The sequence below is a fragment of the Cryptomeria japonica genome, chromosome 2 (assembly GCF_030272615.1).
Source record: "Cryptomeria japonica chromosome 2, Sugi_1.0, whole genome shotgun sequence".
In the NCBI taxonomy this organism is placed as follows: Eukaryota; Viridiplantae; Streptophyta; class Pinopsida; order Cupressales; family Cupressaceae; genus Cryptomeria; species Cryptomeria japonica.
In genome coordinates this window covers 268,792,685-268,820,358 of record NC_081406.1, presented here as the reverse complement: position 1 = coordinate 268,820,358, position 27,674 = coordinate 268,792,685, and the positions used below count along the sequence as shown (strand labels likewise).

General features: G+C 37.8%; 1 protein-coding gene across 2 annotated transcripts in view; it reads right to left on the bottom strand.

The window, feature by feature from the left end:
* LOC131056104 (phosphoinositide phosphatase SAC2) overlaps window positions 1-27,674 on the bottom strand; it is a 147,136-nt gene that overhangs the window by 80,666 nt on the left and 38,796 nt on the right. For both annotated transcript variants that reach the window (XM_057990447.2, XM_057990448.2), the window contains one exon: window positions 18,847-19,069. In XM_057990447.2, coding sequence (XP_057846430.2) covers window positions 18,847-19,069 — 223 coding nt within the window. The remainder of the gene's footprint in view (window positions 1-18,846; window positions 19,070-27,674) is intronic.

Sequence of the window (27,674 nt, the reverse complement as noted above, 5' to 3'; positions counted from 1 at the left end):
AAAAATAATAGTCATATAATCAGGTACAAATGAGCCATTTTCCAGAAGCTGGGCATCCATACAACCAACATCAATCCACATCAATCAATTATTTTCCACAAAACTATCCTACATGATATTGAAATGATAATTCAATATATACAATAGATTCGAAAGGCTCTATTTATAAGCAATTACAAGAGGATGTTTCTAAATGAAACATCCGTTAACAAAATGCAGAAAAGGAGAATTCCTAAACCAAGATGACCATTATAGAAATATAACAATATTTTAATACCCTCCCTTAATGGTCATCGTACTAACTACCCGACAGAAGACATGACAAAATTTATAGGTCTTTCGGTCACAAATGCAAAGAAGACTACCCCCTTCTCCAAATGCTCTGCAACATTGAGTCTGTTGTTGAGACCCTCCCTGAATCTGCGAAACTTCTAGAGACGACCAAGATGACCACAATCCTGATGTTGGGTAACAAAGCTGTCCCTCCTTTTATCCAAAGACACGAAGATCGGCTGCTCAAACTGAAACCATGATTTTGAGGAAAAATCGGCAAACCCTTGTGCAAACCGTTTACCCTAGCAACTCTAGGTGTGTTCCAGAACAGCTGCAAGAAACCAGATTTTTGTGGAAAAAATTGCCAAACCCGAACAATAACTTTTGAGGAAAAAGTTATAAAACCGAAAAAATAATTGTTAAGGAAAAAATTGTAAAACCGAACAAATAATTTTTTTAGGAAAAAATTACAAAACTGAAAAAATATTTCTTTTAGGAAAAAATTATAAAACCCATAATAATTTTTTCCATTATTAGAATAACCCAGATATAATTTTTGAGGAAAAAATTACAAAAACCAATATATAATTTTTGATGAAAAAATTAAAACAACCCAAATATAATTTTTAAGGAAAAAATTATAAAAATTCAAACAATGATTTTTAAGGGAAAAAAATCAAGAAAGCCCAATCATAGCATGATTTCCTTCAAAAACGAAGTGGTGGAAACCTTCCCGTCCCACAAACCAGAACACGAGAACAAATCAGACCAAGAGCCGCTACGAATCTACCAAAAAGCCATCAAGTCACAAACCCGCAACATAGAAAAATCTACAGAAATCCACGACCTAGAGAAACGCGGCCACCATCTAAACCACTTCATCACACAAAGTCCTTTGGTGGAAAAAAGAAAACCTTCCCATCGTGAGAAAACACCATCAAACCCAAAAACGAATACGGCACCCACAAAAATACGACCCTGCAGAGAGGTTGTGTGTAGAGAGGTAGCAGGCAAAGAAGGATCGCCACGTCATCACAGAAGAAAACAAGAGAAAAACGACCTGCGAAAAAACGCAGAGCTGGAAAACAAAGAAAGCGACGCACAATTTTTAAAATCGTCGTAAACTTGCGGGGCACATAACCACAGAAATCCAACCCAAAATGCAACACGAACTAGAAACCCTCCACAATTTCTGGAATAGAAACCCTCCAAAAAAACTTCGAGATAATTTTCAGAAATTATGGAGGATGAACCAACGAATTTTTATTTTTTTTAAATTCACCAAACTTTAAAAAACCCCATTGACCCACTCTGATACAATAAAATAATAATTCAATGTAAACAATTAAGTCGAAAGGCTCTATTTATAAGCAATTACAAGAGGATGTTTCTAAACGAAACATTCGTTAACAAAATGCAGAAAAGGAAACTTCCTAAACCAACTAAGACGACCATTATAGAAACATTACAATTTTAATAGATATATCATGTTTGTGTATAATTTCTTAGCCCTTTCTATACTTGAGACAATAAACATAGTTACAACTCCTTGTAAAGCCATTGAAGGTCTGGAGAGCTTTTATAACAGTTGTGCTGACTGATGTAAGTATGCAGAATAACAATTCACTCACCACAAACAAATGTAACAGCAGATCTAATACAGGGAATACCACAAAATAGCTTGATGAACAAAACATCTATTCTCTTGCATTAAAACTTGTTGTTTGAAATAATAGAAATGTCTACATAAAATCATCAACCAAAGGTTACCTTGGCTAGTCATCAAGGGTATTTCAAGACATATCAACAGATCTGAGAAAGATTTTCTTTGAAGGGACTGAAGGATGAGGTCCTTCGCTACATTATAGAGTGTTCGATCTACCAACAAAACAAGAATGAGCACACTTTTCCAGCTAGACTGTTGCAGACCCTACCCATTCCCAATTAGAAATGGGAAAGTATATCAATGGATTTCATCACTGGGTTTCCAAGAGTGCAAGGGAAAGATTGCATATATGTAGTTGTGGACAGATTGACTAAGTTTGCACACTTCTTTGCCATTACCAGCTCAGGTTGTTGATCTCTTCTTCAGATAAGTGTTTAGATTGCATGGTTTGCCAAAAACCATTGTTAGTGATAAGGACAACAAGTTCCTAAGCATCTTTTGGCAGGAGATCTTCAGATTGAGTGGCACAGTACTCACTCCTAGCACTAGTTATCACCCTCAGACTGATGGACAAACTGAGGTTGAGAACAAATGGTTAGCTGGTTATCTCAAAAATTATGTGTTAGGGCAACAAAAGGCTTGGGTGAGATGGCTTCATTTGGGAGAGTATTGTTACAACTCTTCCTATCACATGTCAATCAAAATGTCACCTTTCATGGCTCTGTATGGATATGAGGCATCCAACTTTTGATCTTTGGAGATAGTAGGGCCCCTCAAACGAGGGATATATTCCAACAAAATCAGGACATTCTGAGATCTCCGAAGAAGAACCTTCAGCATGCACAAAATCAGCAAAAGTTATATGCTGATCTACAGCATTTGGCATGCACTTTTGAGGTTGGCGACATGATCTAATTAAGACTCCAGCCCTACAGACAGTCCACTCTCTAGAAGAGTAGGGTAGAAAAGCTCAAGCCACGTTTCTATGGAACTTTTAGAGTCATCAAGAGAATCGGAGAATTGTCTTACAAGTTAGAACTACCAGCTAGCAGTAAGGTGCATAAAGTTTTCCATGTGCCACACCTCAACAAGGCACTTGGGCATAAAGTAATAGCTTCATCAAATTTGCCTACGTTGGCTAAGGAGGGACGGTTGGTTCTGATTCCAAAGACCATCATTGATTTCAAGGAGCGCTCTTTGAGGAAAAGATTTATTAAGGAATATTTGGTGAAGTGGAAGACTATCAATTGAGGTTGCCACTTGGGCAGATGAGCAGATTTTGCAGCATCCAGCCTTGTGATTGCTCGAGGACAAGCAATTTTGGGGAGGGTGGACTATAATGTCCCCTTCTCAACTCTAGATTGTTAGATGGATCTTTAGCCTATTTTGGGAACCCGTAGGCTAATCCGAGACTAAATTAGGGTTTCCATCTTCAAGGTGGATTTCAAAGAGGTGTTTGCTGGAGTTTGGCCGTTTGCCTTTTGGGTTTTTCCGGGTTCCTCAAGAGCTTCAGAGTGGTATGACATGCAAGATCATCAAAGAAGATTTTCGAACTTCACTATTTTTAGTAAGTTATGACGACTGCTCAGAATATGCTCAAATGGAGATTGGAGTCACTTGCTATTTTTAGCAGTATGCTATTTTTATTTAGTAAGTGCTTTTTTTAGTAAGTACTATTTTTAGCAGTATGGTACAATAGTGCTTTTTTTAGTAAGTACTATTTTTAGCAGTATGGTACAACACTTGGTTTTTATTTCTAGCAATCAAGTTTGAGGGGTAATTTTTTAAGTTTCTTGGAGTTTGTTTCTGGAATGTAATAACAAAAGTGATTTTATAATTTCAAGTTGCTTTTTGACCCCCATGCCTAGGCTCAATGACTTTTACGTTGTTTTTAAAAGATGTTCTCATGTGGGTGCCCAAGTTGGGGAATTATTAATAATTTTTATTGTTATTGGTGCAAATGAAAAGGGAAATAAAATAAAGTAAAACTTTTAATCCCACATGACTTGGAGAAGACGGTTGATTCTTGAGAAAAAAGCTATAAAAGCAAGTTTGAGAGGCTCATTTGGGTATGCTGAATATTGAGATAACAAAGTGCTGCTGAAATGTTTTCAGAGTTTTAGCTTCGGGGTTGCGTGCCTTCCTAGCTTGTTGCAATTTCGAGTTTGAAAGACAACTCCTAGTTCATTGGACCAGCTTCATTCAAAGGTTGCAATTGGATTCAACAAAATTCTTGGTTTTTTGGTTGTGGAAACCCTCTTGCTGATTTCACGTTTTTACTCAGCCTAGTTGGAGGATTGAACTAATTTTTGTGGGTACGGATTCATTCTCCTATGCCCTACACATTCATTTGCTCCAGTTTGTGTGATTTAAGGAGTGTGTGATTTTTAAAGTTGATCAACCCAGCTTGTTGTACCACGTTTTGGGGGTTGCATTGGAGTGTGTGCCATCTATTTGGTTTGATCTCTGGGGCAGCTTGTTGTCCTTACCTGGTCGTCCATCCTCTGTGCTTCATTTGCTTTCAGTTTGGGCTCACTCGGAGGTGATTCAAGAGAGACGAACATAACAGTGATTTTTTGGGTGGCTGTTCAGAAAAATCAGAGTATTGCTCTCACAAATTAGAGTTGGTAAACATTGTCCAAATTCTCTGTTTTCACTATATTTAATTTGGTATCGATTTTGTATTAGATATTCTATGTATTAGCAATGCTATTGTGATGTTATCTCTAAGTTTTTCATAGTTAGCTTTTTGTATCAACTGATTTAGTAGTACTAAACAGCTTGCTCGTTTTCAGTTTTTGAAGCTAACTCTTTCCTGCTGAATAAGTGGAAGTGGCTAGTTATACTGCCAAGTTTTTGACACAATAAGATTCTAGTTATTTCATTTTGTATCCCCCACTGAAAAGGTGGAAGTGGCTGGTTACAATGCCAAGTTTTGCTTTCAATAAGCCTGTAGTCAATCTTTGAAATCCCCACTGAATAAGTGGAAGTGGCTGGTCATACTGCCAAAATGTAGTGTTCTTTCAATGTTTTATCTTATCCTCCCACTACACAAGTGGTCGAGATGGTATACTTTGCTTATTGCTAACACTAATGGGTGCTAGTCTTGTGTTCAAAAATGGAAAAAACTAAGGGGGTTATTTCACATTATGAGGAAGAAAAAATTGAAAAATTAATTGTGTAGTATTATTCATCAATACACAAGGTATTTAAAGCATTTACAAGACAGTGTTCAAATAAGAACTAGAAATTTAACAGAAGCTTCAAACTGAAGCAAAAATAGCAACTATGCCTTCTAATAAAAGAAGCCTTAAAAAAACAATAAATAAATAAACTAAATGACCATTAATAGAACAACTAAAAATAGGTGACTGAATATAATTAAATATTCTAATAAAAATATAAACCTACAGACATCCTTTGGCTAAGCTGCCACAAGTAGGGGGGTTAGTTCATAAAAATCCCCCATGGGTTGAACCTGGCCCAATCGCACTTCTAGGGGATTTGAAGTTGAACCTTCATGGATGGTACAATCAAGGAACATACCATCACCCTCACAATTGAATTACAACCCCTTGGTATTGAAGAGGACCAAAGGCATAAAAAAATATTTAATTTAAAATTTGTAGTTTCTAAAACATCATGTGCATAAGTTGGGATTTGATCATGCCCCAACTTAAAATTGAGTTTGGTGCCAAATTCAATGTTGTCGAGATTGTCAAATATAATAATCAAATCAAAGGATTGAATACTAGAGTGCTTGAAAAGGCACTACAAAGGTACTCAAGTGTTAAAAAAAAATCATCCTGTTCATCAAGGCAGACAGTCAAGCTGATTTTGGTGTAAATTCTACTGAAGAAACTTAAAATTTGTGCAGATGATTTTGTAATCATTTTGCAGTGAAGTTCCATGAAAATCAGAGAAAGGTTCAGTTTCTGAAATGGAAACCACTTTCAAAATGTAACACTAAAAACCCCCAGAAATGAGGAAAAGACAAAGAAAACAACAAAATAAAAAAAATTAAATATAGAAATACTGTAAGATTATTGATATAACTAAGTAAAACAGATAAAATGCATGAAAAATGCATGTATTTATGGAACTCCGTATAGAAACACAATGATTACTGTCAATAATCAGCCTTTAGAGATGGGCCTATACATGTCATGCAAAAAAGAACCACATGATTTCCATCATTAACTTAGCACTAAATCCTCAAAATTGCCAAAATCAATAATTAACCATGAGAAGACATATAACTCCAATAGCTCCCTTAGAAGCCATATGAGGAGGATGTTCACCATTAATGTGATCAAGTGCAACCAAGAAGATGTCTAAGTCAGACATTTCAAGATCTATAACCCAGTAGTTTCTTTTCCATATTGTGTACTCTCTTCTTTCTTATGAGACACGACAAAAATTAAAATGCACAAAAGCTAGATCCTTCACCTGCCTAAGTGGTGCAGGAGCACCCTTCTAAGGTCTTCCTCCTTTTGGATTTTGTTGGGATTTTGTTTCTTTAAGAAGCCATGTAAATGTAATAAGAGCCAACAGCTCATTGGTCTTGTTTAGGTGCTAGTTTAGGTCCTAGGTTCACAAGTCTAGGTTGAGTTTTCTTGTGGAGTAGAGGGTATGTGTGCCATTGATGAGTTTGGGGTCCTTTTAGCATGGTTGTGTCCATAGGATAGCCCAATGTAGGCCTAAAAGTCAAGAAAAGCAACATTGCAAAAGTTGCTCAAAAGTTGCAAAAAGTTGCACAACAACTTTTCAAAGTTGTCATGCAACTTTTCAAAGTTGTCATGCAACTTTTCCACCTAATAGGTCATAACCTTAGCTTGGCGTGGAGAACCCTAACCTTAGCTTGGCGTGGAAAACCCTAACCTTGGCACACAAACCGAGGCAAAGACATTATATATTGTTGCAAACCCTAAAATGAGGGGTTGGATGTCAGATTGTACGGCCCAAGGAAAAAGACCTTGACTGTGACTGTGTTTTTGTTGCCAGTCGGCACAAATGGAGCATTAAAAGATTGAAAATGGATTGTTTTGCAGACTAAACAGTGTTGAGAGTCTTGTATTGTGCTTATACTTTCATTTTGAGCATTTGGGTTAGGTTTATTGTGCAGGTTTTGTGTGTTTTGTAAATATTTTGTGAGTTACTTTTCCATTGTCCAGTTTTGGACTGTTTTGTGTAAATGGGTTGACAACTCCTATCCCCATTGTGGAAACACCATGAAACCATGGGGAATAGGAGTGCAGACATTGTACAGTACCTCAAAGGAAGCAGGGTCCTCGAAGATGTAGGAAAGCCTTTCAAAGACCCACTCCTAGGCGAGACTGGACTGTGCCCAGCTAGGAAGGGTTGAGGTTGCAGAGGTCCATGAGAGCAAGGAAGGACAAGGAAGGAGGCACCCTTTCGAGGATTTGTAGAGGGGTGTGTGGAGCACCATTGGCGAGAAGAAGGAACTTCCACCAATCCAGATAAGGTGGTGAAGACAGCAAACCATCACTGTGACCCTGGCAGGCCTAAAAACCCTCATAAAAACCCTCAAAAACCCCTAAATTCACCTAGGGCAGTGTATGGACACTTGGAGGCCCAAAACCAGGAAAATCTTTGAGCCTTTGTCAAATGAATAGCAGTCCCTTTGGGAAGTTTGACAAGTTTCAGCATCGTTTGCAAGAGGGAGCCCTAAAAGTCCGGAATGGAGGCCTAATTGGGCACATTCCTTGTAGCCCTATTTTGTAGGAAAGAAGCAAAATAGTGAGATCGGTAACAAATAGGAAGGTCAAAACCTCTTGGGGGCACATGAATGGATGGAAAACTATGTCAAAGACCTGTCCTATCCTTGCTAGGACCTAAGAAGGTGTAGGAGGAGCTAAACCCTTATTAGCCTATGTGAGGGTTTTTGAAGCTTGTGAGTAGGTGTGACCTTAGGAGAAGTATCACAAGTTGGTGGGTGGATTGGGCAAGGTCAGGGGATTCCACAAGCAAGGGAAGTCTTAGAGACCCTAGGGTGTGGTTGGAACACCTAGTGATCCAAGGAGAGGATCAAGGAGCATAGACTAGGCTAGTCTATCCCATACCCATTCCCATCAGATTGGTATCAGAGCAAGTTAAAGATTTGGTGGACCGTGCATGTCTCTATACTTTGGTGAATCAGTAGGGGAGAACATAATGGTCACTAATGCAGAGCTAGATAGGGAGGTAGAAGAACAAAAGGAGAAAAATAGACTCCTTGAACATGCTATGAGTGAGATAAGGAACAAGCTGCAAGAAGTGGTTGATCAGAGAGCATAAGAACTCTGGGGTGCGGACACTAGTGACAGAGGCAAGAAAGCTATTGATCTAGATGACATCATACTTGAACCAGACCCCTTAATCAATGAAGAACTTTTTGTAAAGGCCATCAAGGCTTTGAATACAAAAGCTTTTGAAGGATTGCCACATTTCAGTGGAAGGATGGACATTGACACCGTCATGGAATGGATTGAGGGTATGGAGAACCACTTTGAGTGTGAAGGTGTGACAGAAGCTCAAAAGGTTAAGGTTGCCAAATCAAGACTAAGGGGAGCAGCCTTGACATGGTGGAAGTACTTGCAAGAGGAGAGAATTAGCATGGGAAAGCTACCTATTGCAAACTGGAAGGCCATGGTGAGTAAGATCAAGGAGAACTACTTGCCAGAGGATTATGAAGTCCAACTTCATAAGAAGAGACAGGGATTGAAGCAAAAAGACCTTGATGTGACCTCCTACACAAAGGAGTTTCAAAAGCTTTGTCTTAGATCCAAAGTCCAAGAAGAGGAATCCATCAAGGTGGCTAGGTATCTAAGTGGCCTAAAGTGGAACATCCAAGAGGAGATAAGCCTATGGACTCCTACGACTGTCCAAAAGTGTCATCAGCTTGCTGCTAAGGTGGAAGAGAGGAATAAAAGGAAAGGAGACTCCAACAACATGGGTAGAGGCAGAGGTAGAGATCAAATGAATCACCGAGGTGGTTACCAAAGCAAGGCAAGTGAGCAAAGGAATCAAGGAGAGTCCAAGTTGACTGAGCATAACAGTGAAACCACTCTTAGAGGAGGCCATTCTCGAGGAAGAGGTGCACAAGGGGGCCCAAATAGGAGCAGAGGTACCGACAGGGGTAATTCCTACTTTGCAACCATAAAATGCTACAATTGTGGTCAATTGGGACACCCGGCCTATAGATGCCCTGACAAGCCTACCTCATCAAACAGTGGAAAGAGGGTTGCTTATGCCCATGAAGACACATCAAGCAGCAAAACACCTGAGGTGGACCATATTGAATCAGAGATTGGAGAAAATCTGATGTTCAATAGAGTCTTGATAAGACAGTCGGTTAAGGATGAACCTAAGCATAGGAGAGCATTGTTTAGGGTGAGATGCAAAATCCTTGGTAAGGTTGGCAAGGTGATAGTTGATTCAGGGTCAACTAATAACATCATATCGGATGAGGCAACCAAGAAGTTGAAACTCACAAAGATACCCCACACTAGCCCTTACAAGGTGACATGGTTGAATCAAGGACAGAGTGTGCTTGTCAATGAACAGACTTGGGTAGAGTTCTCTATTGGAGGATACAAGGATAAGATCCTTTGTGATGTGTTACCCATGGATGCTTGTCATCTGCTACTAGGTAGACCCTGGCAATTCGATAGGAAGATGATCTATGATGGAGAGGAGAACTCCATTTCCTTCAAGAAGGACAGCAGAACCTATAAGATTCAGTCTCTGACAGAGAATGATGAGGGAACCTCAAGAACACCTAGTGTCTTACTTAATACTAATAAAGAGTTCTTACACCTGCTACATGAAGAGGAAACAGTGGGATGTGCCATCTTTGTGAAGCCAAAGGAGGAAGATAAGTTGCAGACAGAGGTACCTAAGGAGGTAAAACAAATATTGCAAGAGTATAAAGATATAGTGAGTGATGGAGCACCTGCAACACTTCCACCAAGAAGGTCTGTAAGCCATCAAATAAACTTTGTCCCCGGTGCATCCCTACCCAATAAAGCAGCATATAAGCTCACTCCTGATCAAAACAAGGAGGTGGCAAGGCAAGTGCAGGAGTTGTTGGATCAAGGATTGATCAAGAAGAGCATCAGCCCATGTGCAGTCCCGGTAGTACTAGCAACAAAGAAGGGAGGCAAGTGGAGACTTTGTACTGATTCAAGGGCAATCAATAGGATCACCATAAGGTACAGATTTCCTATTCCTAGAATAGAGGGTTTGATGGACTGTTTAGGAGGTGCCAAGTATTTTACTAAGTTGGACCTTAAAAGTGGTTATCATCAGATTAGATTTAAGGAGGGTGATGAGTGGAAGACCGCTTTTAAGACCACAAAAGGGTTGTATGAATGGCTTGTGATGCCATTTGGACTTACCAATGCCCCAAGCACCTTCATGAGGTTGATGAATGAGGTGTTGAAGGACTTCACAGGCAGATTTGTGGTGGTGTACTTAGATGACATACTCATCTATAGTAGAACCAAAGAGGAGCACCTAGAACATTTGAGGTTAGTCCTAGAGAGGCTGCATGAAGAGAAGTTGGCAATCAACTTAGAGAAGTGTGACTTTTTGAAGCAAGAGTTAGTCTACTTGGGGTTTGTGGTGTCTAAGGGAACCTTGAAGATGGATCCAAGCAAAGTGGAGGCAATCTTGAATTGGCCTGCCCCTAAAACAGTGACTAAAGTTAGGAGTTTCCATGGTTTAGCCCAATTCTATAGAAAGTTTGTGAGGAACTTCAGTGGCATATGTGCACCAGTACTTGACACCATAAAAGGCCTTAAAACTAAGTTCAAATGGACTGAACAAGCTGATGAAGCATTCCAATTATTGAAGCAAGAAGTAGCCACAAAACCCATCCTACTCTTACCTACTTTTGACAAGCTATTCACATTGGAATGTGATGCAAGTGGCATTGCAGTAGGGGGTGTATTGAGTCAAGAGGGAACGCCTGTGGCATTTTTCAGTGAGAAGCTTAATGAGGCAAAGAAAAGGTATTCAGCATATGATGTAGAGTTTTATGCACTAGTTCAGTCTCTCAAGAAGTGGAGGCATTACCTACTCCCAAAAGAATTTGTGGTGTTCACAAATAACCAAGCTTTGAGTTACATTAACACTCAAGAGAAGCTTAGCGATAGACATTTGAAGTGGATGGAGTACCTCCAATCCTTTACCTTTACCATCAAGCATAAAAAGGGGCATCTTAACAAGGTGGCAGATGCTTTAAGCCGGAAGTTGTTGACTGTCCAAGAATTACAATTGCAGAGCATAGGGATAGAAGGTTTTGCTGGTTGAAAATTTTGTACACTTGGGGAAATATACAAAATTGTGGTTTCAACCACAGCACACAAGTAAAAAACTCTCCTAATTAAGGGAAGGCTCCCCCTATCTAACTAAAACTGAAATAAAAATAGGATGGTACAGCAGTCTTCCTTCTTTCTCCAAGAAAGACAATATCTTTTTCTCTTCACAGAAAAGGATAGTGATTGAATATGAACAGCAGTAACTACTTTCAAGTGAAATGAGAGAAAGGAAATGAAGTTTCTTGAAAGCGCAAAGACTTTCGTCACTTCCTTCGGGACGGGACAGCAATATCAAGCTCAAAGACTTGACTATTGGAAGTCCTATCTACCCTTTGCTATACTAAATTTTACAACAAATAAAAGATAACAGCTAAAAGACTAGAATAATCTATTCTTTCAACACAAAGACAAGAACTAATGCAAGCTCAAAGACTTGCTGCTATTTCTTATCAAACAGTATTTTTTCCTCAAAAATAGATGCAAGCTCAAAGACTTGCTGCTCCTTCAAGAGAGTTTCCTATTTTAATTAATCTTCTCTACTTGCAGCTCAAAGACTTCAAATCAGATTGGACTAAGCTCCTTTAGAAATACTTTGCATAGAAGAAATAAAAAGATTAAAACTCAAACATGTAGCTCAAAGACTCAAAACTTGAGTAACCCTTCTTTATTATTCTTCAAAACCTTCAATTCACATACATAAGCTCAAAGACTTCTTGTTGTAAATTTGGCAGAGTTTTTGCTTGCTTTACCAAAAGATGATAATTACAATGGACTCATCAAGTATTTATAGAAGAGGAGCCTTGAGAAAAGGTGGGAGGATCCTAACTAACTTGAGAGATTCTCTCAACCACCAAGACTCATTCAATAAATAACTGAGACTTCATTAACTAACTAAGAGTTACTCCAACTAACTAAGACTTATTCCAACTACAGTCCTAATCAGACACAACTTGTAGTTGATTTACATGTAATTACAAAAGTGCAAGTAATGTGTAACTTGCATTTTACAAAAAATACTTTTACATGCAACTTGTCAAAACTAAATTAAAACTAAAGATTACAAAAAAGGAAAAATCAACTAAGTGTTAAAAAACACTTAAGTTGCATTTTATGAAGACACAAATCCTTGAAATTTCCGGATGCTCGCTTGTAGTTCCTCAAGATTTGGTTCATGGGTGTTCTTGGCAACAACCATAGTCTTCACAATAGTGTCGTAACAACAGAGGAGCGCAGAATTGTTTTTAACTTTTTATCCACGATAGACTGGATTTCATGCAGAAAGGCTTGGTGTTTCAATGGCAACTGGTCATAATATTCCCAAACTGGTATAAGCGAGTGATCACCCTTGGTAGAAAGACCTAGAAAGTGTCTAAGTGATGCTGCTAAATATAACAAATAAGAATTCATGAAGAAGGTCATGGTGGTAGGAACTGCTGCAAGTTGTTCGCACAAGGCATCGCTGATGACTTCCCCCCATGAAATGTGATGTGACTATCGTATGAACATAATGAACTAATACATCCATGGCTCAAAGACATTAGAATGCTCAAGGCCCATCATCCTACTGAGAAGAGTGATGGTGTCTCCTATCTCCCATTTGAAATCACAACGGTACAACTTTGCCCACCTTGAGAAGGAAGGACGTGGCTCTTGGATCCACCTATTGATGTGTCGCTTGCAATCTTTTTCCCTCTTCACGTAATATTCTGCTGCACTTTCTTTGGTGATTTCCATATAAACAGGTGCAGGAGGTATTCTGAAGACCTTCTCAATTGTATCCGCATCAAGACGAATTATAGCTTCACAATCATCATTTTTTATGACTCTTGATTCCTTGTCAAAATGATGGGCGCATGCAAGAACAAACTCAGGTTCTAGGGCAGCCACTGGGAAGGAAGATGCATGATGGATATGGCTGTCCAACAGCCGCTGCAAGTTATTATCCTATGGATCTTCTACCCTGTTGATGAATTCTGCCATATCAACGTGCCCTATCTCCGTGTCTCTAATGCGATCCAAATGAGAAGAAACCTGGGAAGGTGCAATCTCATTCTGATATTTGTCATATTTGTATTTCATTTTCTTTGGAGTTGGAGATGCCGGCAAATCTTACATTGATTGTGAACCTAGAATGTTGTAATGAAGACTTAAAAGAGTTAAGGCAACATCATAGTCAGCTGCAAATATCATTCTTCCTTCTCCAAATGGGTAAAACTTTGATTCTTGAATTTCACGATTTTGTGAGAGGAAGAGGGGAAATATGTAGAAATGGGAACATCTTGACTTTGACCAATTTCGGATCTTAGGAGAATTTTCACAAGTATACAAGTTGGAAAGGACATACATGCAATCAGGGTTTTAAAACCCGAATACAAGTACACTTATAAATTTGAAAATGGAGAAATGGATGAAAAATGAGATTTTGACTTGCGGGAAATGATGGAAATGGAAAGTACGGATATGGGGAACATGAATGGATAGAAATGGGAAAATCCGGGAAAGTCATTTTCATGAAAATGGGAAGAACTCTTCAACATGTAATCCGGTTTTCAAAACCCAAATTTGCAAGGGAGGGGTATTTCACACTTTTTAACTTGGAATTTTAACCAAAAATGGTTAAATTCCTTAACCGTAGGGGAAGAACAAGAATTTCCAGCGAACTTGTTATCGAGATTAAATATCTCGAATACAAGTAAAGAGGGAGTTTTGGGAAGAACAATGCAATTCGAAAATTGCATACAAAGGGGAAAAATCCTCTCACAAAAACTGATTTTTGGGGGAAGAACAACACATATTTACAAAAAAGCAACAAAGAAAGCAAGAAAATAGTAAAATAAAGGAGAGAAAGGAAAGAAGCCATACCTTTCTTGAAAATGCAAATGCTTCTCCAAAAATGCAACAATCCTTGGAATGAAGAAGCAAAATCAATCAACAAACCCAAACCGTAATGCCAAACCCTTTACACGTTTTTGCAAGAATGTCTTATATGAAAAACGTGGTAGCAAAATGCAAACTTGGAGGCACAAGAAGAGGTCAAATCTCCCTCAAATCCCAACGCCTTAGCATGGAAAGCAAAAACGATTCATCTTGTCCAAGATTCATGGCATTAAACCCTTCCAATTTGCAGCCAAAGGAATCACGTTTTTACAAAAACGTGGTATTCAATGCATCATTGATGGATCATTAAATAACTTAAATCTTATCCCAAACTCCACGCCTAGGTGAGAGAAGGGAAAACGATTTAGGAGAACACAGATTTGTGGAGTAAAAAACGCCCAAAATGTGGATTGAAGGAACCACGTGTTAGCTGATTTAGCTCAAAAAACCAGTAACAATAAACCCTAAATGGCGAAAAATGTGTTTGTAAATGCATGAGAATAGGATAGAATCCTAAACGCCTTGCATCTCCAACAAATCTCCACAAAAAATCGCTTTGACATCTTCAACAAATCCGTTTTTCTTGCAAATCGGGTTTTGGGAGACAAACAACAAGTTCGAATTGCAATGAAACAATGAAAATCGGGTTTTGGGGAGGAAATAACAAGTTTGAAATTCACTTTTTCCACTTACAAGGCAAAATCGGGATTTTTTAGACAAATGACAAGTTTTATTTTTTACTTTTTCACTTGCCAAGCCAAAATCGGGTTTTTTTGGACAAATGACAAGTTTAAAATTGTCAAAAATGCACTTGCAAGGCAAAATCGGGTTTTTTGGAGGAAACTGCAAGTTTTAATTACTTGTAAAAGGGAAATAAAATCCCTACAACAAGTTAGAAATACTTGCACATATGTAATAGGGATTTAAAATCCCTATTACATGCAAAAACCATTAAAGTAGGGGTTTTTTGACCAAACTACAAGTTTACTTGTAATTGAGTCAAAAAATCCCTATTTTAACTAAAAAAGACCAAAAAACAATAAAAAAGACAAAAACAAGAAAGGGAAATTTAAAACAAATTGCAAGTAACATCTTTTAATAAAGATGCACATGTAATAAGCTAAAAATTCCCCTACAACAACCAAAACAATGAATATCATTAAAACTTGCAGTTTGAAGAAAATTCTCCACCTGCAGTCGGGGTTTTAAAACCCGAAATTGAAGGAAAGACATAGCAAATGAACCCAAAATTTGACGAAATTCAAAACGTAGTTTGAGTATAGACTGAGGATTAAGCCAGTCCAAGGATTCGTCAAAATTCTGCCTCAGGAAGCGTGCCATAGAGTAAAAATTTACATTTTTTTTACAAAAATTTTAACGTAGTGGTCCTTCATTTTTGGAAACAAAAATGAGGACAACAGGTTTCAAGGATCTCTACGAAGAAGATGAGGACTTCTCATCAGCCTACAAGGTCTGCAAGGAGTTTGCGAATCATTTTCATGGTGAGTATGCAGATTACACTCTTCAAAATGGTCTCTTGTTCAAAGGCAATTAGTTATGTGTGCCTAGAGGATCCATGAGAGAAAATCTCATACAAGAGAAACACAATGGAAGTCTAAGTGGACACTTTGGAATCAATAAAACTTTGGATCTAGTACAGGGGTACTACTATTGGCCTAGGTTGCCAAGGGATGTGAGAAGGTATGTGGAGAAATGTGGTGTGTGTCAAAGGGCAAAAGGAGGATCAAGCAATGCAGGCCTCTATTAGCCATTACAGTCCCAAATAGATCTTGGGAGAGTGTGAGCATGGACTTTGTGGTAGGACTCCCCAAGACAAAGACAGGTATGGATAGCATCTATGTGGTGGTAGACAGATTTTCTAAGATGAGCCATTTTATTCCATGCAGAACTACTCATGATGCTAGTTATATTGCACATCTCTTCTTTAAGGAGATTGTAAGGATTCATGGACTCCCATTAAGTATTATTTCAGATAGGGATAGCAAGTTCAGGGGCCATTTTTGGCAAACCTTATGGAGAAGACTAGGGACTAATTTATCATTTAGCTCAACTTACCATCCACAAACTGACGATCAAACTGAAGTCATTAACAGGGTGTTAGGCAACTTGTTGAGGTGTCTAACCAAGGAGTATGGGCAGACTTGGGATCTAGTTATTCCACAAGCTGAGTATGCCTACAATGACAGTGTAAATAGGACCACTGGAAGGAGTCCTTTTGAGGTTGTCTATGGCAGACATCCAAGAGGGGTGTGTGAACTAAGAGAACTTGGTTCCATGGAGATGAAGAGTGGGCAAGCAGAGGACTTCACTCAAACCATCAAAAAGTCCAAGAACAGGTCAAGAGAGCCATCCTAGAATCTACTCAAAAACTGAAAGCTAAAGTGGATGAAAAAAGGAGAAAGGTTCAGTTCAAAGTGGGTGACTATGTGATGGTCCATCTAAGTAAAGCTAGAATGCAAAGCGGCAAGCCTACTAAGCTACAAATGAAGAGGGTAGGACCTTGTAGAATTCTGTCCAAATATGGTGAAAACGCCTACAAGGTGGATCTTCCTTCAAATTTGGCTATATCACCAGTCTTCAATGTTGCTGATCTGATATTATATAAAGGTGAAATAGCAGGGCAAACTGAAAATCAAGCCAAGGTGCTGCAGGACTTGGATATGAATACCTTACCTCAAGTGAAGCAGCCCATAGCAGAGGAGATCTTGGAGTCAAGGGTGAAGAAGTCTACTAGGCACCAGGTCTACATGGAACACTTGGTGAAGTGGGCAGGTCAACCTGAGTCTGAAGCCACTTGGGTTGAAGAAGGCAGGTTCAAGAAACTTGGTATTGATCCGGCTCTCATCTCTCCCCTAGTTCCTTAATTCTGTGTAGAGGGGGAGTATGGTGCAGGAGCACCCTTCTAAGGTCTTCCTCCTTTTGGATTTTGTTGGGATTTTGTTTCTTTAAGAAGCCATATAAATGTATTAAGAGCCGAGAGCTCATTGGTCTTGTTTAGGTCCTAGGTTCACAAGTCTAGGTTGAGTTTTCTTGTGGAGTAGAGGGTATGTGTGCCATTGATGAGTTTGGGGTCCTTTTAGCATGGTTGTGTCCATAGGATAGCCCAATATAGGCCTAAAAGTCAAGAAAAGCAACATTGCAAAAGTTGCTCAAAAATTGCAAAAAGTTGCATGACAACTTTTCAAAGTTGTCATGCAACTTTTCCACCTAATAGGTCATAACCTTCGCTTGGCGTGGAGAACCCTAACCTTCGCACACAAACCGAGGCAAAGACGTTATATATTGTTGCAAACCCTAAAATGAGGGGTTGGATGTCAGATTGTATGGCCCAAGGAAAAAGACCTTGACTGTGACTATGTTTTTGTTGCCAGTCGGCACAAATGGAGCATTAAAAGATTGACAATGGATTGTTTTGCAGACTAAACGGTGTTGAGAGTCTTGTATTGTGCTTATACTTTCATTTTGAGCATTTAGGTTAGGTTTATTGTGCAGGTTTTGTGTGTTTTGTAAATATTTTGTGAGTTACTTTTCCACTGTCCAGTTTTGGACTGTTTTGTGTAAATGGGTTGACAACTCCTATCCCCATTGTGGAAACACCATGAAACCATGGGGAATAGGAGTGCAGACCCTATACAGTACCTCAGAGGAAGCAGGGCCCTTGAAGATGCCGGAAAGCCTTTCAAAAATCCACTCCTAGGCGAGACTGGACTGTGCCCAGCTAGGAAGGGTTGAGGTTGCAGAGGTCCGTGAGAGCAAGGAAGGACAAGGAAGGAGGCACCCTTTGGAGGAGTTGTAGAAGGGTGTGTGGAGCACCATTGGTGAGAAGGAGGAGCTTCCACCAATCCAGATAAGGTGGTGAAGACAGCAAACCATCACTGTGACCCTGGCAGGCCTAAAAACCCTCATAAAAACCCTCAAAAACCCCTAAATTCACCTAGGGCAGTGTACGGACACTTGGAGGCCCAAAACCAGGAAAATCTTTGAGCCTTTGCCAAATGAATAGCAGTCCCTTTGGGAAGTTTCACAAGTTTGAGCATCGTTTGCAAGAGGGAGCCCTAAAAGTCCGGAATGGAGGCCTAATTGGGCACATTCCTTGTAGCCCTATTTTGTAGGAAAGAAGCAAAATAGTGAGATTGGTAACAAATAGGAAGGTCAAAACCTCTTGGGGGCACATGAATGGATGGAAAACTATGTCAAAGACCTGTCCTATCCTTGCTAGGACCTAAGAAGGTGTAGGAGGAGCTAAACCCTTATTAGCCTATGTGAGGGTTTTTGAAGCTTGTGAGTAGGTGTGACCTTGGGAGAAGTATCACAGGTTGTTGGTGGGTGGATTGGGCAAGGTCAGGGGATTCCACAAGCAAGGGAAGTCCTAGAGACCCTAGGGTATGGTTGGAACACCTGGTGATCCAAGGAGAGGATCAAGGAGCATAGACTAGGCTAGTCTATCCCATACCCATTCCCATCACTAAGTACAGTCTCATTTTCCATGATTGCAGAAACACTGCTGCATTTTTATGTATACAAATTTACAAAATGTAGAAACTTTCCATTAAAAATATTTAAAGAAAAATGGGCCATAAGTCTCTTCAGCTAAATTTCAATAATTTCATCATGGCTTTATATTTATATATACAAAAAAGTACAAACAATGAAAAGCACTTTACATTAATGTATTAACATAGTTACCTGCTTAAAAAATCCATATGCCAATGCCACTGTCCAAAGTGTGTTGTTCAAAGAGTTGCGGATGCGCTGAGTCAAAAATTCATTCCATACAAACATTGTTTCAAAAAGTACTTTCTCTGTCTCATCATTACAGAGGTTCTTTTGCAGACTCCTGGTGACATTGTATGTGTAGCTGAAAAAGAAGTCCTTTGTGATATCCACAGTAGACAGCAGCTTCTTGTAACTATTACACCACATGAAGAGAATGCAAAAAATATAGCTCTTATAATCTCAACATGTTAAGGAAACTAATATAAAATATAAAGAAGCAGAAATTAATCTAGTCAACAGAAAATTTCCAAGTAGAGTGCAGTCCAAATATAATTTTAGAATATCTGTTTAATAAGTACACATTTGCCACTCAACATACAAAATAGTTAATAATTCCTTGACATTCATGTCTTCACTATAAGATATCAAAAAAAGGTCCCATAAAGGAGTTTGACCAAAATCTAGCAACCTTCAAGAAGTCATGCTACAAAGATTACCTTAAAGAGTAAGACAGCTGTATAAGCAACAAAAAGTAAAACAAACCCCTTTATCTGTGTCCCAAACACATCTTCTGGAGAATTTACATAACTGTATTTTCAACAAGATTAAACAATGCAATGAGAAGAAGTTGTATTTCAGATCAGTGCAGCAGAAACCCTCACCCAGGCCAGCAGCTACAGTGCTGCTACACATTGGTGGACCATACGAACAGATGCTGACAACCAGGAATCAGAGCACTAAAAAATCTCCAAGCCTAGCTCCTTGTGGTGAGGCATGCATCCTAAGAAGATCAATGTTACACAGGGATGAGTTCCTTGGACTTTTCCAGCCATTCCTGTCCCTGAGATGTCTTTAGGATGTGGGGACTGAGTAGGAAACATCCTTGGGGCCATCCCTGATCATCAAAAAAATTACAGGCACCCCACAAATGCCAAAAAAGTGCAGGGTATGGATCGGCATCCCCAAGATGACGAAGGGACATCTGGAAATCCCTTGACTATCTTGGGGATGGCCAGCCAGCCCCTATGCCCAAGCAAAGCAAAAAAACTCCAAAACTGCCAACTAAAAAAAAAGTAAGAAGCAAACAAGGGATTGAGGCCCCAAAAGGTTTTCCCACACCCCTTTACACAAACCCTAAACCTAGAACAAAGACACTTACACTTTAAAGAATAAAATTCAATCATTTTATCATTTTGCATTTTGTGAGAAGACAACCAAAAGAGAGAAGAAGAGAAGAGAAGATAACAATAATGAGATGAAAACAAGAGAGCATACTACATCATTTGAGGTAAGTTTAGCATCCATAGCTCATTTTCACAAACCTTTTCAAAAAAAAATTGTTTCCTTCAAAGTTTCAAACACTTGAGTAATTTGCTTTTTAATGTTTGCAAATGTCTTTGCAAAAAGAGGTGATACAAGGAGCAATGAGTGTTATGGTAGTGATGAGGTTGAGATTCAACAAACAAGTCATAGAAGTGTTGGGGATGCAAAAAGAGGCGATACAAGCAGCAATGAGTGTTATGGTAGTGATGAGGTTAAGATTCAACAAACAAGTAATAAGAGTGCCGGGGATTCTTTTGTGTGCGAGTGTTGTAGATAAAGTGTAATGTAACCCATCTGAATGCCCTTGTACTATCATAAAATCTTATGCAAGCAGCCCATCAAATCCAAAAAAGCCCTTTTTGCAATTTACAACTCCTATAGACAGACAAGAAAGAAAAATTCAAAGGGGAGTAGACATGGGTTGTGTTGTGACGTCTTCACACATCGCCCCATTGCAAATGGGGACCCCTCTTTTCGCTGGTTAAGATTAGTGTTCTGCTTAGTTTAAGTAGGTTGGCAACAATTGTGAGGTCTTGCAGTCTCCTCCTTAAGGCGAGTTAGGGTTTCATCTTAACATTGATTGAAAAGCGAAGTAGAGAAGGCAAATTTGTGTGAAAGAGGTCTGAAAGTGATAAGGTAAGGTTGTAATTATTGCAAGGCAGAATTGCAAGGTCCCCTTGCAATCCCCCCATGTTCTGCTAGATTTTTCTTCACTTCCAATTTTTATTACATGGAAAGCCCTAACTTCTGAGTTGCAATACATGGGAACTCTTCAATCTTGCCTTGCATTTTGACAAGTTTATACATGTCCCCCGAATTTTCCATACATAAGCATCTGAAATCCACAAATATGTTTGTGCAAGACCACTTGAGGGATAAAAATGTAAAGGTAAGGTGTACATAATACATGCATTCAGCACAATCCCGAAATTATGCATAACCATGTAAAAATCCCGGAATCATACATGAAGAGCCTTGAAACCCGATTTTGTGCATGACACCCTCAAAGGTCATTTGGTACTTTGTCAAAGGTGGTTAGGGCTTCAAGATTCTTTCAAGGGACTTCATTTTCAGAACAAGGAAGTCATTCTCATTGTATCAGAGTCACTAAAAGAAGCCACATTTTTTAGCTGTTTCTGTTATTGGAGGATAGCTATTGTAAGATGGCCTTCTAGAAGGTATATCTTGAGACATATATTTAGATTAATTCTATTAGAATATTTCCTTGTTTTAGATGATCTATTTTGAGTTTTGTAGTTAGGGCTCAGATGGTTTGCAAACAAACTACTTTCTGCGCAGAACTTCAGGTAGTTTTTTTTGTATTCATCTTGAATGAACTACATAACTTGAATCATACAAGGCATTGTAGACACTTATAAGAGTTTTAAGCATTGAGATGTGAATTATAATTTTAAGCCTACTTTCTGCTGAAATTTTTGTTCGATCCCCCCATGTGATTTTGTAAGTTGAATGTTGTTTGCTAATTATTGTAGGCTTTGTTATTGATTAGAGTTTTGCAGCTTTGCATGCCAATCTCCTTATTCAAATAATAATATCATGTGTTTGCATGATAATCCAAGTTTTGTGTGTACTTATTATTTCTAGTCTTTTCTTTTAGCTACAAAAGAATGAGCATTTACTAGTTGTTTAGGTTGTTTTACAATATAAGGCTCAAAAATCTCTCATCTAGTGTAGAATTGCTAATAAAGTCTTGTGCTCAGACTCAAGAAACAAAAGGTTTAGTTTTTGTTAAAAGGGAGCATGCCTTTCCAATTTAGAGAACAATTAGTTCTTACATGTTATATTTTGTGTTGTCCTAGAAGAGGCCAATTAAAACACAACACATTACTTTTCCCTTCTTCAGCGAAAATAAATTTTCAGTTTTGCACAAGGAGGCATCCCCCCAAACCAAAAATGGGCTGTTTCCAAGACAAAGACATCCCCAAGATGGCAAAAGCCAAGGGGATGCACCCTTGCCACCCCCCACTACCACCAATAGGGAGGAAAGGTCCTCAAGGAGGAGTTGTTCCTAAGGCATCACCCATGTTGGGCTTGTTGAGTGATGCCTAGATGTCTCTAAAACACCATAAAAAAAAATTTTAAATGTCCTGAAAACAGACATTAAATTTTTTTTAAAAAGTATACCTACAACAAAACACGATTTGAATAAGTTTAACAATCATGACAAAAGGAAGGGTATATTTTTCCTTGTTCAATTGCAATTTTTTATGTTTACAAGAAAATTTCCATGCACTATAAGCTCTATCGAACACACTCCAAGCTCTCTAGATTGAATTGGCACCTTATATGCTTGGAAATTTGTGCAACTTTACTAAATGCCTCAATTGTGGGAATTATAGATATTATAATACTGTAGATATTAAATATCATCTAAGTTACCGGTACTTCCTAGTTTGCTCCCAAATCCGGATACGATACGTATCGGATTCGGATTCGCCATGGAATCCCTGTGGATTCGGACAAGGTACTGTTTTTTTTCACCTGAAACGTATCCGCGTTTTTAGACACGAATCCCGACGCATCCAATGTAGACGTGGCGATTCCGTAGGGTTTCTTTGCCGAATCTGCACGTGCACAAATCTCGAAGGTTTTTTCACATCGTTTTAAACCCTAAAGTTAAAAAAAAAAGAAGAAAACATTCCACGAAAGCACAGGAGGAGGGCACGGGAGCCACGAAAGCACAGAAGGAGGGCACGGGAGCCACGAAAACACAGAAGGAGGAGGCCGCCACGGGAGCCACGAAAGCACAGAAGGAGGCAGCAAGAGGCACGAAAGCATAGCAGGCGCGAAGGAGCCACGGCAGAGGACGCGCGAAGGAGCCAAGACGGGAGGCACAGAGATTCCTTCCCGCTTCCGCCATTTCAAGCTTGCAGGTAGGCTGTTAAATTTCGAAATTTTTATAATAGTTTGTTAAATTTTTAATTTTTATTATAGTTTAAATTTATTAATTTTAAATCACTTAATAGTTTGTTAAATTAAAAGTTTAAAAAAAAAAACTAATATAAATTAAAAATTACAATTTTCCATTTTTAATTTTAAATAATAAAAGTTATAAAACTATTTTGCTAGGTTAATAATTTATTAATTATTATTATTTTAAATATGAATTAATTATTAACCTAGCAAAATAGTTTTATAACTTTTATTATTTAAAATTAAAAATGGAAAATTGTAATTTTTAATTTATATTAGTTTTTTTTTTTTTTTCTTTTAATTTAACAAACTATTAAGTGATTTAAAATAAACAAAGTTCAAACTATAATAATAAATTATAAAACTATTTTGCTAAATGTTAAATATATAAAATTAAATTTAATAATTTATTTAAAATGAAAGTGAAATTATTATAATATTAATTATGAAAGTAATAACAACATTTAAATTTTTACAAACTTCTAAATTACACAATAAGTAATTAAATATACCTATTTAAAATTTTAAAATAAATTAAATAATAAAACTATTTTGCTAGTTAATAATTTATTAATTATTATTATTTTAAATATGAATATTTTACTAAAATATTTAAAATAATAATAATTAATAAATTATTAACTAGCAAAATAGTTTTATTATTTAATTTATTTTAAAATTTTAAATAGGTATATTTAATTACTTATTGTGTAATTTAGAAGTTTGTAAAAATTTAAATGTTGTTATTACTTTCATAATTAATATTATAATAATTTCACTTTCATTTTAAATAAATTATTAAATTTAATTTTATATATTTAACATTTATAATCTATTGTTTAATATTAAATATTAATAAAAAAAAATTTAATTTGTTGTAGAAATCATAATGGCAACGACTACTAGCTCTACTCCTCAAAGCTCTACTCCTCAACAGACTTTCAAAACTGACCCAAATTCACCTTTATGGAAATATGTCAAAATAATAGACCAAGTAAAAGGTGGTGGAACATTTTTATGGATATGCAACTTCTGTAGTGTGAAAAAAACTAGCTCCTACAGTCGTGTCAAAGCCCATTTTTGTGCCATTCCCCAACAAGGAATCAAACCATGTCTAGGAAAGGATGGAAATGGGATGTCACCTCAAGAAATAGCAGGATATATTAGAGAGCAAGAGGAAGCAAATGCAAGAGTTGGTCGTGCCTCAAACCATCCTTTGTTGACAGGAAGAGGAAGTAGATCAAAGAGGCCCCCTACTTCTCCATCTTATAGCGATTTTCCTGATATCGTGGTAGAGAGCCACCCATTCTTGGACCCAATTAGTGAAGAACCTGTTATTGTGAAGAGAAGCAGGGGACCATTAGAGAGAGCATTTAAGAATGATGCTAGAGAGATTGCAGATCAATCCGTTGGAAGATGTCTATATGCAAACGGTTTGTCATTTAATGTGGTACGATCACCATATTGGCAGGATATGTTGAGAAAGGTAAATGAAGCTCCACAAGGGTACATAGGGCCAGCTTATGAGAAGGTGCGTAGCACCTTACTAGCAAAGGAGGTAAAAAACATAGACAATGCATTGGCTCCCATTAGAAATTCATGGAAACAAACAGGGGTGTCCGTCATTTCAGATGGATGGAAGGATACCAAAAATCGGCCATTAATTAATGTAATTGCAGTGTGCCCTAAAGGGGCAATGTTTCTTAAAGTTGTGGATTGTGAGGGATAGGTGAAGGATGCACAATTTATTGCTAACATCCTTATACAATGCATTCAGGATGTGGGACCTCAAAATGTTGTCCAAGTAATAACAGACAATGCAAAGAATTGTAGAGCTGCAGGTATTTTGATTGAGACACGGTTTGAACACATATTTTGGACACCTTGTGCTGTCCACCCTCTCAACCTCATGCTACAAAAGATAGGCAGGAAAATACATTGGATCAAACAAATTTATGTTGAGGCTGAAGAGATCCAAATGTTCATCACAAACCATAACATGTCACAGGCCATTTTCAGATCATTTTCACAGTTGGAGTTGCTAAAGGTAATTGAAACACTTCAATTTTTAAAATCTACATTTCACTTTGATGGTTACTTAATTTTTATTTTTTTATCATGTCTTCTTTGTATTCTAATTTTTATTTTTAATTTTTGAATAGGTTGCCGAGACTCGATTTGCATCCAACACAATCGTCTTGAGGCGACTTGTGAAGGTGCGACAGCCACTTGCTAGCATGGTAATTAGTCAAAGTTGGTCCCTATGGAGGCAATCCAATACTGAAAGGGCAGCAAATGTAAAGCGCATGATCCTAGATGACACTTGGTGGGATCTAGTGGAATATCTTTTGAGTTTCACTGAGCCCATCATGAGTATGATCCGTTATACTGACATGGATCACCCATGTTTGGGAGAGGTATATGATGGCATTGACTCGATGATTGAGAAAATGAAAGCCATCATCAATGCAAAAGAGCAAGATCCCGAAGAAACTTTCTTCAAAGAGGTTCGATCAATTTGTGTTGAGCGGTGGAACAAAATGACCACCCCACTACATCTTCTTGCATTTGCATTGACTCCCAAATTTTATAGTGATGAAATGCTTGCTAAGCCATCAAGGGTACCACCATATAGAGATTCAGAAGTCAGTGAAGGGTGTAGGACAGCACTTACTAAACTCTTCCCAGATTCTAAAATGGAGGATTTAATGACAAGTGAGTTTGCTGATTTTGTAGCCTCCAATGGTCAAAGTGTTTCCGCTCTCCGTGACAAGTATAAAAAGGATTCTCATGCTTGGTGGTACCTCGATGGCCATACATCACCAAACCTTCAAACTCTTGCAATCAAAGTTTTATCGCAAGTAAGTTTCTTAATTTTTATTGCTCTCTAAATTTAGATTTTTTACTATTTTATAATTGTCACCCTCTCACTTTGTGTCAATTATTCAATAGGTTGCTAGTTCTTCTTCATCTGAGCGAAATTGGAGCACATACTCCTTTATCCACTCAGTGAAACGCAACCGACTGGCAGCAAGTAAGGCGGAAGAGCTCGTTTATGTGCATTCAAACTTGCGCCTTCTTACTCATAAACAAAATGAGTATAAGGATGGGAGCACAAAGTTTTGGGATGTAGATCCAGAGCGAACTGATTTGGATTTTTCAGCTGCCACACAATCTTTACTTTCTGGGGAGTCTGATAGCCAATGTGCTGCTAGTGCAACTGGCAGTGAGGCTGCATGTGGTTCCAGTACTCTACCTACATCACCTAATGTCAATGATGATGTTGATCTTGATCTTCCTAGTGACCCATATGATGCTATTGCTGATTATTAGTTGTGTTATTTTATTGTTGAACGGTTCAGCCAGTGAACAATGAATTTGATATCTATCATAACATTCAAAGTTTGACAAATGGATATTTCATATTAGATTAGACTTATAGTAAATTTGTAATTTTGTTATAGACTTATAGTTCCAAGTTTTGTTTAGCATATGGATGATATGTGGGATTCTAAATTTAATTTTTGTTTCTACTTATTAGAGTGTATATATGTATATATTTATGATTTTTACTTTTTTTTGTACGGACGTACCCATACGTTTTTTTGTACGGACGTACCCATACGTACCCAACCCCCCCTAAAAAAATTGTCGTACCCACGTACCCGTACCCGTGCCCGTACCCGTACCGGCAACTTAGAATATCATATTAAATATTATAGATATTATAAATATTTTATGAATCAATTTTTTAATATATTATTATATTTATTATTAATAATATAAATAAATAAAAATTATATATCATAGATTATAACAGATTATATTCGTTGGAAAAATTAAGGTTTACATTATTAGAATATTTAATTATATTTTAGTCACCCATATTTAGTTCCTTGTTTAATGGTCATTTAGCTTTTTATTTAATTAGCTTTTAAGTTTTATTTGGCATTTGGCTTTTTCTTTTTACTTAATTAGCTTTTAAGCTTTATTTAGCGTTTAGCTTTTTAGTGGTTCACTTTAAACAACTTGTTCTTAATTTAGAACGTCGTCCTTGTAATCTCTTTATATATGTTTGTATATTGTTGAATAGATTATTCGATTATTGAATCATTCATTCAATTTATTTTTCATGGTATCCGAGCGAGTCGATGGGATTCTTTAAAGTCTGGCGAGTTTTTTAATAAAAATTCATGGCCTTCTTTCTGGAATATTTTCCAGATTTTTTATATTGTTTTGGGCATGGGCGAATTTATTTGTGTTGTGGTAGCAGTTCATGTTTTTTTTAGGGTTCTGGAGATTTTCGGGCCTGCAACCTGGAGGTATTTTTTTTGCAAATTGAAAATTTTCTTAGGGTTTCTGCAATTTTCGACTAGGGTTTTGACCCTTCAGTTCAAGTCGAAATTTTATTCTGGTTGCAGATTCTTGGTCGGTTTTTCGAGACATCAACTGGGTCGTCGTCAAATTTTTTGGGTGCATCGTTTTATGTGCCTAGATTTTTGAGCCGTTGGCTCTACATTCTGATTTCATATTCTTGGTGG